Below are 15,285 nucleotides of genomic sequence, written 5' to 3'. Positions count from 1 at the left end.
TCACTTAAACTCGGGAAGCAGAGGTTGCAGTAGGCCGAGATCGCACCATTGCACTCCAGCCTGGGCAACAGAGCAATGATGCACCTTGAAAATAAAATAAAATAAAATAAAATAGGGTACTATTTTCCATGTAACCTATGCACATCCTCCCATATACAGTCAGGCTTTGCTTAACAAGAGGGATATGTTCTCAGAAATGCATCCTTAGGTGATTTAGTCACTGTGTGAACATCATAGGGTGTGCTCACAAAAACCTAGATGGAATAGCCTATTACATGCCTAGGCTATATGGTATAGCCTATTGCTCCTAGACTACAAACCTGTAAGGCATGTTATTGTACTGCATACTATAGACAGTTATAACACAATGCTAATTATTTATGTACCTAAATGTGGAAAAGGTACACTAAAAACATAGCATTATAATCTTATGGGACCACTGTCTATCACTGAACAAAATGCTGTTGTGTGATGCATGACTATATTTTAAATAATCTCTAGATTACCTATGATACCTAATACAATGTAAATGCCATGTAAATAGTTGCCATACTGATTGTTTAGGAAATAATAACAGGGAAAAAAAAGTCTATACATCTTTAGTACAGATGCAATATTTTTTTCCTAATTTTTATTTATTTATTTATTTATTTATTTTATTTATTTTTGAGACAGACTTTGCTCTGTCACCCAGGCTGGAGCAGTGGAGCGATCTCATCTCACTGCAACTCTGCCTCCAGGGTTCAAGCACTTCTCATACCTCAGTCTCCCAAGAAGCTGGGATTACAGGCGTGCACCACCATGCCCAGCTAATTTTTGTATTTTTAGTAGACACAGGCTGATAGCCAGGCTGATCTCGAACTCCTGACCTCAAATAATCCCCCCACCTCAGCCTCCCAAAGTGCTGAGATTACAGGTAGGAGCCACCATGCCCAGCCTTTTTCCTAATATTTTCAATCTGTGGTTGGTTGCATCCACAGATGTGGAATGCATGGAAGTGGAACCCACTGACAGGAACAGCCAACTATAATATGAAATATATTTAGTCTCTGTCCCTGATACTTGTCACCTGGTTTCTAAAACTTGTGGAATTTTCTGATAGAAATGTCTTTGTTATTTATGACTCTTTTGATAACACCTGAGTTTATGTTAATCCAGTAACTTGGGGGAAGCCCTATATAATCAGGACGGGGCCAGTCACCAGAAAGACAAAGTGCTTAGAAGAGAGGACTGAACTTTCAGCCTCACCCACCAACCTCCAGGAAAGGTGAGTGGGAGGGCTGAAGATTAAGCTCTATAAAGAGTCTTGAACAATGAGCTTCTGGTTTGCTGAATAAATGGAAGTGCTGGGGGAGTGGCCTACCCAGAGAGGAGACAGAAGCTCCCCACTCCCCCACACCTCACCCTTATCCATCTCTTCATCCAGCTGTTCATCTGTATCCTTTGCAATGTCCTTAATAAACCAGTAAACATGTTTCCCTGAGTTCTGTCAGCCATCCTAGCCCGTTAACCAAACCCAAGGAGAGGGGAATCAAGGGAGCCCCAGTTGCAGCCAGTCACCTCAACCTCAGCTCACCACAACCTCCACCTCCCGGGTTCAAGTATAGTTCAAGCCATTCTAGTGGTGTGCAGTGATATCTCACTGTGCATTCTCCTAATGTTTAGTTATGCTAAACATCTTTTCAGCAACTGATTTAACACTGTATATCTTCTTTGAAGTACCTGTAAAAGCTTACTAAATATTTTTAATTGTTTGTTTTCTCACTGTTGAGTTTTCAGAGTGCTTTATATATTCTGAAAAATCCTTTGCAGGTGATTTGCAAACATTTTTCTTCCACTCTGTAACTTGTCTTTTCATTCTTTTCATAACGTCTTTTGCAAAGTTTTTAATTTAATGAAATCCAAATTATCAATTTTTTTATTTTATGAATCATGCTTTTGTCATCATTTGACAAGCTTCTTGCCTAAACTTAAGTTACAAAGATCTTCTCCATGTTTTCTTCTAAAAGTTATACAGCCTTCTATCTCACATTTCGATGTGCGGTATATATCCAGTAAATTTTTGTATAATGTGTGTAGTTTCGGTGGAGGTTCATTACTTTTGTAAAAGGATGCCTGATAGCTCCAGCACCAAGACCATTCGTTTTCCACTGAATCACCTTTGCGACTTTGTAGATTATTACTGGCCTTCTTTGTATGGGTCAGCCTATGTCCAAAATCTCTTAACTCCACTTGATCTATATGTCTATCCCTTTGCCAATACCACAGTCTTCATTATCCTAGTTCTGTACTAAGTTTTAAAACCATATAGTTTGTTTCTTTGCTTATATTTCATATTTTTAGACAGGATCTCACTTTGTCACCTAGGCCGGAATATGGTGGCACAATCATAGTGCACTCAAATTCCTGGGCTCTGGCAATCCTCCTATATCAGCCTCCCAAGCAGCAGGGGACTACAGGCATGTACCACCATGTTGAGTCAATTTTTTTTTTCTTAGTTTGTAGAGATGGAGGTCTCACTATGTATTTTTTAACTGACAGAAATTACACATTTTTATTGTATAAACATGTTTTGAAGACACGTATACACGATGGAATGGCTCAAACTAATAACATGCCTCACAAACACATTTTTAATAAGAATACTTAAAAATCTATTATCTACGTGATTTGATTTTTTTTCCCCAACATTATTCTTCTTTTTCAACATTGTTTTGGCTACTCTAGAGCCTTTGCTTTTCTATATTAACTTTAGAATCAGCTTCTCTATAACTACAAAAAGTACTGCTGGGATTTTTATTATTATTTCATTAAATCTATAGATCAATTTGGGGAGAATCAATATCTTCCAATTAATGAACCTTCCAATTAATGAATATGGTATGCCTCTCCATTTATTTAAATCTTTTATTTCTTTAATCAGGGTTTTATAGTTTTCAGCATACAGAATATATACATATACTTTTTTTTTTTTTTTTTTTTTTTTGAGACAGAGTTTCACTCTTATTGCCCAGGCTGGAGTGCAATGGCGCAATCTCAGCTCACCACAACCTCCACCTCCCACGTTCAAGCAATTATCCTGCCTCAGCCTCCCAAGTAGCTGGGATTACAGGCATGCACCACCATGCCTGGCTAATTTTGTATTTTTAGTAGAGATGGGGTTTCTCCATGTTGGTCAGGCTGGTCTCGAACTCCTGACTTCAGGTGATCCGCCCATCTCAGCCTCCCAAAGTGGGATTACAGGCATCAGCCACTGCGTCCAGCCCAGATCCTGCATATATTTTGTTATATTTACACCCTACATATTTCTTTTTTTTGGAGCTATTAAAATTTTTTAAAACTCAGTTCTCAATTGTTCATTGCTAGTACACAGAAATATGGTTGCTTTTTGTGGCCTGATCTTATATCGCTTACTAAACTCACTTATTCTAGGAAGTTTTTACAATTCTTGGGATTTTCTTTATAGACAATCATGTCATCCACAAACAGGAACAATTTTATTTCCTCCTTTTCAGTCTGTATGTCATTATTTATTTATATATCTTTGCTGCACCAAACTCAAGTCTCATTCTGGATTGCTGATGACACAAATGTTAGATATTTTGATATTATCTCATAGGTCACTGAGGCTCTGTTTATTTTTTTACATGGTTTTCCCTGGTTGTTCAGATTAGATCATTTCTATTGATCTGTTTTCAAGTTCACTGAATCTTTCACCTATCATGTCCATTCTGCTATTGAGCCCATTCAGTGAGTTTTTATGTCTGTTATTGTACATCTTGGGTCTAAATGTTCTATTTAGTTGTTCTTTACGTCTTCTATTCCCTTGCTAAGATTGTCTATCTTCCTGCTCATTCTTGGAGCAAAGTCATAATAGCTGATTTAAAGTCTTTTAAATGTAATTTTAACATCTGTATGATCCCGGCACTGGCATCTACCTTTTTCTATATGAGTTGAGATTTGTCTGATTCTTTCTAAGCTGAGTGATTCCAGGTTGTATTCTGGACATTTTGAACATTATGTAATGAGACTCTAGGTCTTATTCAAGTCCCACCAAGAATGTTGGTATTTTTGCTTTAGCCAGTAATTGACCCAGTTGAGTTCATGCTTCAAGTTCTGACCAGCCTTCTGTAGGTTGTATTTCTAATGTCAATTCAGTTTTCAAAGCCTTTGCAGTTATATTTAACGTGTTCCATAAGTACTCCACGCAGTTTCCAGTTTGGGATGTGGGCAATAGTCTATCCCATAATTCAGTTCTCAAAGTCCGTATGTGCTGTTTAGGATTGGACCCATGCATGCACAGACTGGAGGTCAGCTCAGGAGTCCAAAAGCAACTTTAGGTGGTCAGTTTCCCAAGTTCCTCCCTCATCTACAATCTTTCATTTCACTGGGGCTCCCCTTTTCCAGTCTTCCAGCAGAACTCTGGGGCTTTATTAACACCACTCTGCAGAGTACTTCCCATGACTGTGCTCACATCAGGCAAGGCCAAGCAACAGAACAGCAGAGGGAGAAAAAAAGCAGTGGGGATTTGCCCAACTCTTTCCAGACCATAGCTCCTCCAATCTGAGAAGAAGGATCCTCTCCCTCTATTTTTTGCCTGCCCCCATTGAGTCCACTGTCAAGGATTGTTTGAGGCCTGGGTGTAAGAGAATAAACAAAAAGAGAGAAAGATGTAGGATTTCCATGCTTTCTCTGGGCATTAGGAGACCCCTTTCCTCCTCCTCGAGTCAGAACTAGAAGACTTCTCTCGATGCATTTTCTGTCCATGTCAATGCTCACTTCCAAGTTGCAGGACACATTAAGTTCAGGCTGGGGCATACTGGAAGAAAAAAATGGTAAACTCACTGCTGGTTCAATGGTACTTTGAATTCTGGTCTTCTTCCCCAGTCTGTCTCCTACAATTTACTTTTCAGAGGCCTCAAATAGCCACTCCAAGAATTTTGCCCAGGTTTTTAGCTGCATTCAGTGGGAGAGACAGAGTGAAGTGCGCTGACTCCATCTCATCTGGAACCAGAACCTGGACTACTGTTTTTCTTAACAAACTTTGTAGAACTGATTATTTTAAACTACTTGTATAACCTGGAACTTAATTAAAAATTAAAAATAAATCCTATAATAATCTTATTGAGGTAGAGGGGAAAAGCTAGTAGAATCACATTTTTTAAAAGCACATATACTTTTGGACATTATATGTACGTGAAAAAAGGTGAAGTTCTTAATTGTACTTTGCTTGTTATATTTGAATCTTGTTTTACCTGTGGACTTTCATAAATATTAGGACGATTACACATTTTTTAAAAAGAAGAATAAAAAAAGCAGGAATTACCCAAAGTGTGAGAAAAAGGAAGCAGTTTGCAGATGAGAGGCTGTAAGCCTCAAGAAACTGAAAATATGGCCGGGCGCTGTGGCTCACGCCTGTAATCCCAGCACTTTGGGAGGCTGAGGCAGGTGGATCATGAGGTCAGGAGATCGAGACCATCCTGACTAACATGGTGAAACCCCATCTTTACTAAAAATAAAAAAAATTTAGCTGGGTATGGCAGCGGGCACCTGTAGTCCTAGCTACTTAGGAGGCTGAGGCAGGAGAATGGCATGAACCCGGGAGACAGAGCTTACAGTGAGTGGAGATCATGCCACTGCACTCCAGCCTGGGCAACAGAGCGAGATTTCGTCTCAAAAAAAAAAAAAAGAAAAAGAGAAAGAAAGAAACTGAAAACAGTTCAGGAAGACCAGCACTCTGGGTATAAGCCCAACATTTTCGACAGAAAAAGGAGAAGCAGCAGGCAGGGATCAGTTCAGTGTTTTGTATGCCATGTTACAGTGTGTGGATTTTACATGAGAAAAAGAAGATTATGAATAGTTTTTAGCAAAGGCTGGGGAGTGACATAACTGTTAGTATGTTAGAAGGATCACTCTTGCCGCAAAACATTAAGGTGAATAGAAAGTAAATCTTAGTGACTGAATTTAAGGGAAACAGTGAGTTGCAGAATAGCATATATAGTTTGATTCCATACGTTGTTGTGGAAGGTGGGTAATGGAGGGGGATTTTATATACACATGCATAAACATATGGATGATTATATATTATGATAGACGATTATATATATGTGTGTGTGTATATATGTGTGTATATATACATATCTAGACATAGATATATAGAGCTGATTATAATATGCATAGAACATTTCCGGAAAATACACAGGAAACCGGTAACAGTAGTTAACTGTGGAGAAGAAAGCGAGGGGCTTAAAGGAAACTTACTTCTCACTTTATTTCGTTGTGTTGATTTTTAAGTTTCTTATTGTGACCATTTACACTCTTAAAAAGGTTTATTAGTGAAATGGAGGGAGAGCCTATGCACAAACTGGATATTAGTTATATATGAATGATATTAAAACAAGATAAAGTATCAATGAGCCTAATATTCAGTAGACTGTTCTAGCATATCATTAGCACTCAAACACTACTATAGATGTCCTGACACAAAAGATATTACCAACTTTTTTTTTTTTTTTGAAACGGAGTCTTACTCTGTCACTTAGGCTGGAGCGCAGTCACACGATCTTGGCTCACTGCAACCTCTGCCTCCCAGGTTCAAGTGATTCTCCTGCCTCAGCCACCTGAGTAGCTAGACTACAGGTGTGCACCACTGTGCCCAGCTAATTTTTGTATTGTTAGTAGAGATGGGGTTTCACTATGTTGGCCAGACTGGTCTTGAACTCTTGACCTCAAGTGATCCACCCACCTCAGCCTCCCAAAGTGCTGGGATTACAGGCGTGAGCCACCGCACCCGGCCATTACCAACTATGTATACATTAAGTTCACAACACAAAATAGCTTTTAATTACATTACAATACAATGGGTATAAAGGGAAAAAGTAAAATATCTTCTCCTTCTCTGACCCCTCTGATTCTAATCACCTCAGGGTCTTCTTGAGCTATATGTGATTCCAAATGTTCTTTGTGCATATGGAGCATATATAAATATGTACATGTGTTTTCAGGTAAAGACATATACATTCTATTCCATTTCAAGGAAATAGACCTCTGCTCCTTGAAATAATCTAAATCTATTCTATTCTCTACGTGTCATTTTTCTAAACGAAAGAAGAGTAACGAGTAAACGAATCCCCAAGCCTACAGATAATGTTACATCTTCCAAGGAGAAAAATGTTAAAATGAACATACTCAACAGATAAAGTTCTCGGAGACCTCCACACACCCTTTGATGAAACAATGAACATCAACAAGGACGAGCAAAAGTTACTTTAGGAGAAAAAAAAAATGCACAGGATGAAATAAACAAAAGAGTAGATTATATGTTATACAGGAGGATAAAGGATGGAATGAAGGGTAAGGATATATCCCTAATCTTTCAGGTCTCAGTATGTAACTATTATTCTCTCCCACAAAAGGTCTCTGTGGAGCAATGTTCACAGTCTTCTATACTGGATAAACCAGTGATCTAATCCAGAAATTACATACTTCTTCTATTCTCATGACTGGGAAAAAGAAGCAGTCATACGTTGCAGCAGAAGATGGAGACTTTAAACAGGCAAGGCAGAACAGGTGCAGTTGCTCTCCTGTAATAGTAACCCTTTTTCCCAACTCTCAGCTTGTGCTCTATAGTCTAAAAGGCAAAAATAAAATCCAGGACCAATATTTCAGGGTAAAAAAAAAAAAAAAAAATCCCTGAAAATCAAAACAAAATCATTTCCCCTTCACAACCTATAAAGAAAAATGTAGTTTTCCTGAATTTATATGAGGCAAGACAAACTAATTCCCAAATATCTCAACTGAGAATAAAATTGTTTCATTATCAAACGATGACATTTATTGTTATTTTTTGGTATTAGTTGGACCTCCACTCACTTTACAGGATGGAAAGAAGAAAAGTTTTAAATAATTAAATAATCCTTTAATTAATTACCTTCTCACCCAAGGGAATAAACAGAAAAATATCAGTTCTACTCAGGACGTTACACTGAAAAATGAAAAAGTACAAGAGATGATGCTGATCACTCGCAGTATAAAGAACTAAGATGGAACAGAAGGGCCAAACAACTTTCTATTCAATCACTGACGTAAGTAGTGATTTTTAAATATAACCAACGTTGTCAGATTGAACATACTATGGAGGGAACACACATAAGAATAAATAAGCACTCCTGTAATCCCAGCTACTCAGGAGGCTGAGGCAGAAGAATTGCTTGAACCCGGGAGGTGGAGGTTGCAGGGAGCCGAGATGGCACCACTGCACTTCAGCCTGGGCAACAGTTCAAGGCTCCATCTCAAAAAAACAAAAAGAAAAGAAAAAGAAAAAGAAAGAATAAATGAGAAATCAGATCTACAGAATTTTTTTTCATTATTTATTTACTTAGACACGGGGTCTCACTCTGTCACCCAGGTTGGAACACAGTGGCATAATTATGGCTCACTGCAGCCTTGACCCCTGGGCTCAAGTGATCCTCCCACCTTAGCCTCTCAAGTAGCTGGGTCCACCAGTGCACATGATTACACCTGGCTAATTTTTTTATTTTTTGTAGAGACAGGGTCTCTCGCTATGCTGCTCAGGCTCATCTCATACTCCTGGCCTCAAATGATCCTCCTGCCTTGGCCTCCCAAAGTGCTAGGATTACAGATATGAGTCACTGCACCTGGCCTACACAATACTTTTAAAAGAAAAACATTTTGTTATGCTCAAGTAAATATTTATATCCAATTAGATGCCAGTAAATGATGTATAAACTTTTAAAGATCCCAAGAAGACTTCCTTTGATAAAAAGATACACTAAATATAAATACAGCAAGTCCTCATTTAATGTCATTGAGAGGTTCTGGGCTTTAAGCAAAACAACATGTAACGTAATTTGGTCCTTGAAAAACCTTATTGAGTTCAAAGTCATTCTGTCATAACATTAGGGAGGAAGGAAAATTGGTTTTGTTATACATTGTTTCACTTAAAGTTGCAGTTTCCAAGAACCTATTGAGACTTAAGTGAGGACTTACTGTAACAGGAATTTTACAATATTCTGAATTCCTAAAACATTAAACCAACCTATATGCAAGAGTTAAAAAACAAACAAAAAAAAAAAGCAAACTCAAATCCTTAAACCGAATGAAAATTTTCTGGAAGATCCAGGGGACTGTCTTCCATTATAATAAAGAGTTGACTCTCTATATGACATGGTCTTGGGACTCGGAGCCCCTAGTCATCGAAAGGTGACTATCAACGAGTATTTACAGCACTTTTCAGCAAATTATTCCAGAACCTCAATATTTATTTTTCTCACTCAGAAAAAAATCAACAATAAAGTTTATGAAGTAACTAACCAGAAAGGGAATAGGTATGTTATCCTATCTTCCCACACCAATTTACAAATATATGCTATAACTGAATATAAAGATACTTTGTGCTGTTATTTTGTCACTAAGCATAATATAAAAGTCAAGTTTAAATATACACAATCTCCGCCTTTTAAGAGGCCTACAACTTAAAAGAGAATACAAACTTTTTTTTTTCTGTTCTTTTTGTTTTGTTTTGTTTTTGAGACAGAGTCTTGCCGTCTCCCAGGCTGGAGTGCAGTGACGTGATATCGGCTCACTGCAAGCTCTGCCTCTCAGGTTCACGCCATTCTCCTGCCTCAGCCCCCTGAGTAGCTGGGACTAAAGGCACCTGCCACCACGCCTGGCTAATTTTTTGCATTTTCAGTAGAGACAGGTTTTCTCCATGTTAGCCAGGATGGTCTCAATCTCCTGACCTCCTGATCCGCCTGCCTCGGCCTCCCAAAGTGCTGGGATTACAGGCGTGAGCCACCAGGCCCCACCAAGAATACAAATTTATTTATTTATTCATTTTTGAGATAGAGTCTCACTCTGTTACCCAGGCCAGAGTCCAATGGCGCAGTCTTGGCTCACTGCAACCTCAGGCCTCTCAGGTTCAAGTGATTCTCCTGCCTCAACCTCCTGAAAATTTATTTTTTTTAAATACCATAAAACAAGTTGAAAAGTGCACAAGATAATAAACAAGGCAAAATACAGTCCTTATTAAAACCTATTGAGGGAAGTGTGTTAGCCCAATAGCAATTAGTACCCAGTGGTCATATTGTGGTCTCAACTGTTTCCCAATACAAGGAAACAGAGTTACTAGGAGAAACAGGGCTCCTGATTCCGAATACGGCACAGAAAAAGTTTAAGGAACTTAAATGTTAGCTGGGTATTCTTTCTTTCTTTCTTTCTTTCTTTTTTTCTCTGAGATGGAGTTTCATTCTTGTTGCCCAGGCTGGAGTGTAATGGCGGATCTCAGCTCACTGCAACCTCTGTCTCCCAGGTTCAAGCGATTCTCTTGCCTCAGCCTCCCAAGCGCACCACGATTCCCAGCTAATTTTTTGTATTTTCAGTAGAGATGGGGTTTCACCATGTTGGCCAGGCTGGTCTTGAACTCCTGACCTCAGGTGATCCACCCACCTCAGCCTCCCAAAGTGCTGGGATTACAGAGATGAGCCAGTGAGCTCGGCCTAAAGCTGGGTATTCTTATATCAGACAAAACAGAATTTAAACCAACAACAATCAAGAAGGACAAAGAAGGGCATTATATAATGATAACAGGTTCAATGCAATAAGACTTAACTATTCTAAATATATATGCACCCAACATTGAAGCATCCAAATTCATAAAACAAGTTCTTCTTGACCTATGAAAAGACTTAGCCCCACATAGTGGGAGACTTCTACACCCCATTGACAGCATTAGACAAATCATCAAGGCAGAAAACTAACAAAGAAATTCTGAACTTAAACTCGACACTTAACCAATTAGACCTAATAGACATCTACAGAATACTCCACCCAATAACCACAGAATATACATTCTTCTCATCTGCACATGGAACATATTCTAAGATTGACCACATGCTAGGTCACAGAGCAAGTCTCAATAAATTCAAAAAATCAAAACCTAGCACTCTCAGACCACAGTGCAATAAAAAATAGAAATCAATACCAAAAAGATCTATAAAAACTACAAAAATACATGGAAATTAACCTGTTCCTAAGTAACTAATGTGTGAACGATGAAATTAAGGCAGAAATTTAAAAAAAAATCATTGAAATTAATGAAGACAGAGACAAAACTTACCAAAATATTTGGGATGCAGTTAAAGCAATGTTAAGAGGAAAGTTTGTAGCACTAAATGCCTTCATCAAGAAGTCAGAAAGATCTCAAATTAACAATCTAACATCTTGCATAGAAGAAATAGAAAAAAAAAAAAAAGAGAACAAACTAATCCCAAAGCTAGTAAAAGAAAATAAATAACCAAAATCAGAGAAGAATTGAACAAAATTGAGACTCAAAAATCCATACAAAGGATCAATGAAATAAAGGGATAATTTGTTGAAAGAATAAACAAGATTGATAGACCACTAGCTACATTACCAAAGGGGGAAAAAAAGAGAAGATCCAAATAAGCACAATCAAAAATGACAAGGATGACAACTGATCCCACAGAAATAAAAAAGATTCTCAGAAATTATTATGAACACCTCTAAGCACACAAACTAGAAAATCTAGAGGAAATGGATACATTCCTGGAAACACACAAACTTCTAATATTAAACCAGAAAGAAAGTGAAAACTTGAACAGACCAACAAGATTCAAAATTGAATCAGTAATGAAAAACCTACCAACCAAAAAAAAGCTCTGTATCAGACAGATTCACAGCCCAATTCTACCAGCTGCACAAAGAACTGGTATCAATCCTACTGAAACTATTAAAAAAAAAAGGGGGGGGGGATGAGTGGCACCTCCCTAATTCATTCTATAAAACCTGCATTAGCCTGATACCAAAATTTGGCAGAAAAACAACAAAAAGAGACAACTTCAGGCCAATGTCCCTAATGAACACAGACACAAAAGTCCTCAACAAAATACTAGCAAACCAAATCCAGCAGCACATCCAAAAGTTAATTCACCATGATCAAGTAAGCTTTATTCTTGGGATGCACAGTTGGTTCAACACATGCAAATAAAAAAATGTGATTCACCACATAAACAGAATTAAAAACAAAAACCACATAGTCATAGTCATCTCAATTACATGCAGAAAAAACTTTTCAATAAAATCCAACATCCCTTCATGATAAATACCCTCAACAGACTATAAATACCTTTTATTTATATGATAAATATCTTTCAAACAGGCATCGAAAGAACATACCTCAAAATAAGAGCTATCTATGGCCAGGCACGGTGGCTCACACCCGTAATCCCAGCACTTTGGGAGGCGGAGGCCGGGTGGATCACCTGAGGTCGGGAGTTCCAGATCAGCCTGACCAACATGAAGAAACCCCGTCTCTATTAAAAATCCAAAATTAGCCAGGCATGGTGGTGCATGTCTGTAATCCCAGCTACTCGGGAGGCTGAAGCAGGAGAATCGCTTGAACCCAGAAGGCAGAGGCTGCAGTAATCCAAGATCACACCATTACACTCTAGCCTGGGCAACAAGAGCAAAACTCTGTTGTGCCAAAAAAAAAAAAAAAATTAATAAAAATAATAGCCATCTATGACAAACCCACAGCCAACATCACACTGAATGGGCAAAAGCTAGAATCATTTCCCATGAGAACTGGAATAAGACAAGGATGCCTACTCTCACCACTTCTACTCAACATAGTATTGGAAATCCCAGCAAGAGGAATCAGGCAACAGAAAGAAATAAAAAGCATCCAAATAGGAAAAGAAGTCAAACTATCTCTCTTCACTAACAACATGATTCTTACCTAGAAAACCCTAAAGATTCCACCAAAAGGCCCCTAGAACTGATAAACAACCTCAGTGAAGTTTCAGTATACAAAACCAATGTACAAAAATCAGTAGCATTTCTATAGACTAATAATGTTCTAGCTGAGAGTCAAATCAAGAACACAAGCCCATTTAAATAGCCACCATAAAAGAATTAAAAAAAAAAAAAAAAAAGAAAAACCTAGGAATACAGCTAACCAAGGAGGTAAAACATCTCTACAAGGAGAACTATAAAACATTGCTGAAAGAAATCAGAGACAACATAAATAAATGTTAAAACATTCCATGCTCATGGATTGGAAGAATTAGTATTGTTAAAATGGCCATACTACCCAAAGCAATTTACAGATTCAACACCATTCCTATCAAACTACCAATGTCATTTTTCAGAGAATTAGAAAAAAAAATTCTAAAATTCATATGGAACCAAAAAAGAACCCAAATATCCAAAGCAGTCTTAAGCAAAAAAGAACAAAGCATCACATTACCCAACCTCAAACTATACTATAAAGCAACAGTAATCAAAACAGCATGGTACTGTCTCAAAAACAGACACACAGACATGGAACAGGCTAGAGAACCCAGAAATAAAACCACACACCTATAACCATCTGATCTTTGACAAAAGTCAACAAAAGCAAGAAACGGGGAAAGGCCTCCCTATTCAATAAATGGTGCTGGGATAACTTGCTAGCCATATGCAGAAGACTGAAACTAGACCCCTTTCACCATATACAAAAATTAACTCAAGATGTGTTAAAAAATTAAATGTAAGACCTCAAAGTAAAAATTCCTACAAGAAAACCTAGGAAATACCTTTGTTGACACTGGCCTTGGCAAAAGTTTTTTGGCTAAGTCCCCAGAAGTAACTGCAACGATAACAAAAAATGACAGGTAGGACCTATTTGAACTAAAGAACTTTCATAAAGCAAAAGAAACTACCAACAGAGTAAACAGAAAACCTACAGAATGGGAGAAATTATTTGCAAACTATGTATCCTCCAAAGGTCTAACATTCAGAATTTGTAAGAAACTTAAACAAATGAACAATAAAAAACAAATCACCCTATTGTAAAACAGGCAAAGGACAAAGTGAAATATTAAAGTGTTCAGAGAAGGCCGGGTGTGGTGGCTCATGCGTATCATCTCAGCACTTTGGGAGGCCAAGGCAGGCAGATCACCTGACGTCGGGAGTTCAAAACCAGCCTGACCAACATGGAAAAAGCTGGTCTCCACTAAAAATACAAAATTAGCCAGGCGTAGTGGCACATGCCTGTAATCGCAAATACTTGGGAGGCTGAGGCAGGAAAATCCCTTGAATCCAGGAGGCAGAGGTTGCAGTGGGCCGAGATAGCACTACTGGACTCCAGCCTAGGCAACAAGAACAAAACTCCGTATCAAAAAAACAACAAAAAAAAAGTGTTCAGAGAAAAACTCACCAATCTAGATTCTGTACCCCCCGAAATTATCCTTCAAAAGTAAAGGAGAAATAGACTTTCTCAGACAAAAACTGAGGTAATTTTTTGGCGGTAGACTTCTCTTGCAAGACATGTTAAAAGTTCTTTGGAGAGAAGGAAAGTAATATAGGGTAGAAACCCAGATCTGAAGAAGGAAAAAGTGAAGGCAACATAATAAATTATTTTTCTTATGCTTAATTGATCTAACAGATAACAGTTTGCTCAAAATAATAATAGCAACAATGTATTGAATTATGTATGCTTATGTATATATTTTGCACATACAAATATATATATGCTTATGTATGCTAAATATATATGATGACTACAATGATATAAAGGACAGGAGGGAGAAATTAGGATAATTTTATTACAAGAAAATACCTTCACATTACCTTTGAAGTGGCATAGTGTTATTTGAAAGTGGACTTGGATTAGTTACAAATCTGTACTGCAAAATCTAAGGCAATCACTAAAAAAACTAAAAACAGAAGTGTAATTGATATGTTAAGAAAGGAGAGAAGGCCAGGTGTGGTGGCTGTAATCCCAGCACTATGGGCGGCCGAGGTGGGTGAACTGATGGAGGTTAGGGGTTCGACCAGCCTGGCCAACATGAGACCAGCCTAGCCAACATGGTAAAACCGTGCCTCTACTAAAAATACAAAAACTAGCTGGGCATGGTGGCACGCGTCTGTAGTCTCAGCTACTTGGGAAGCTGAGGTGGGAGGATCACTTGACCCCAGGAGGCAAAGGTTGCAGTGAGCCGGAGATTGCATCACTGGCACTCCAGCCTGGGTGACAAAGCGAGATTCTATCTAAAAACAAAAACAAAAACTACAAAAGACAGAAAAATAAGACAAAACAACAACAACAACAACAGGCTGGGCACAGTGGCACACACCCTTGTAATCCCAGCACTTTGTCAGGCTGAGGCAGAAGGATCACTTGAAGCCAGGAGGTGGAGATCAGCCTGGGCAACATAGTGAGACTCTGTATCCACCAAATTTTAAAAAATTAGCTAGGCATGG

General features: G+C 38.2%; 1 protein-coding gene across 9 annotated transcripts in view; it reads right to left on the bottom strand.

The window, feature by feature from the left end:
- The window catches only part of TTBK2 (tau tubulin kinase 2), a 177,536-nt gene that overhangs the window by 110,592 nt on the left and 51,659 nt on the right, over positions 1-15,285 (bottom strand). For 2 of the 9 annotated variants that reach the window (XM_017960565.3, XM_017960564.3), the window contains exon 4: positions 13,617-13,669. The exons of 5 other annotated variants lie outside the window; for them this stretch is intronic. In XM_017960565.3, the coding sequence (XP_017816054.1) occupies positions 13,617-13,669 (53 nt within the window). Of the gene's footprint in view, positions 1-3,938; positions 4,820-13,616; positions 13,670-15,285 lie in introns of all 9 variants that reach the window. 2 more of the 9 variants (XM_017960569.3, XM_021940503.2) reach the window with 1 other exon arrangement.

Source organism: Papio anubis, chromosome 7 (assembly GCF_008728515.1).
Source record: "Papio anubis isolate 15944 chromosome 7, Panubis1.0, whole genome shotgun sequence".
Taxonomy (NCBI): Eukaryota; Metazoa; Chordata; class Mammalia; order Primates; family Cercopithecidae; genus Papio; species Papio anubis.
The sequence above is the reverse complement of the archived record's forward strand: the minus strand, read 5'-3'. Positions and strand labels throughout refer to the sequence as shown.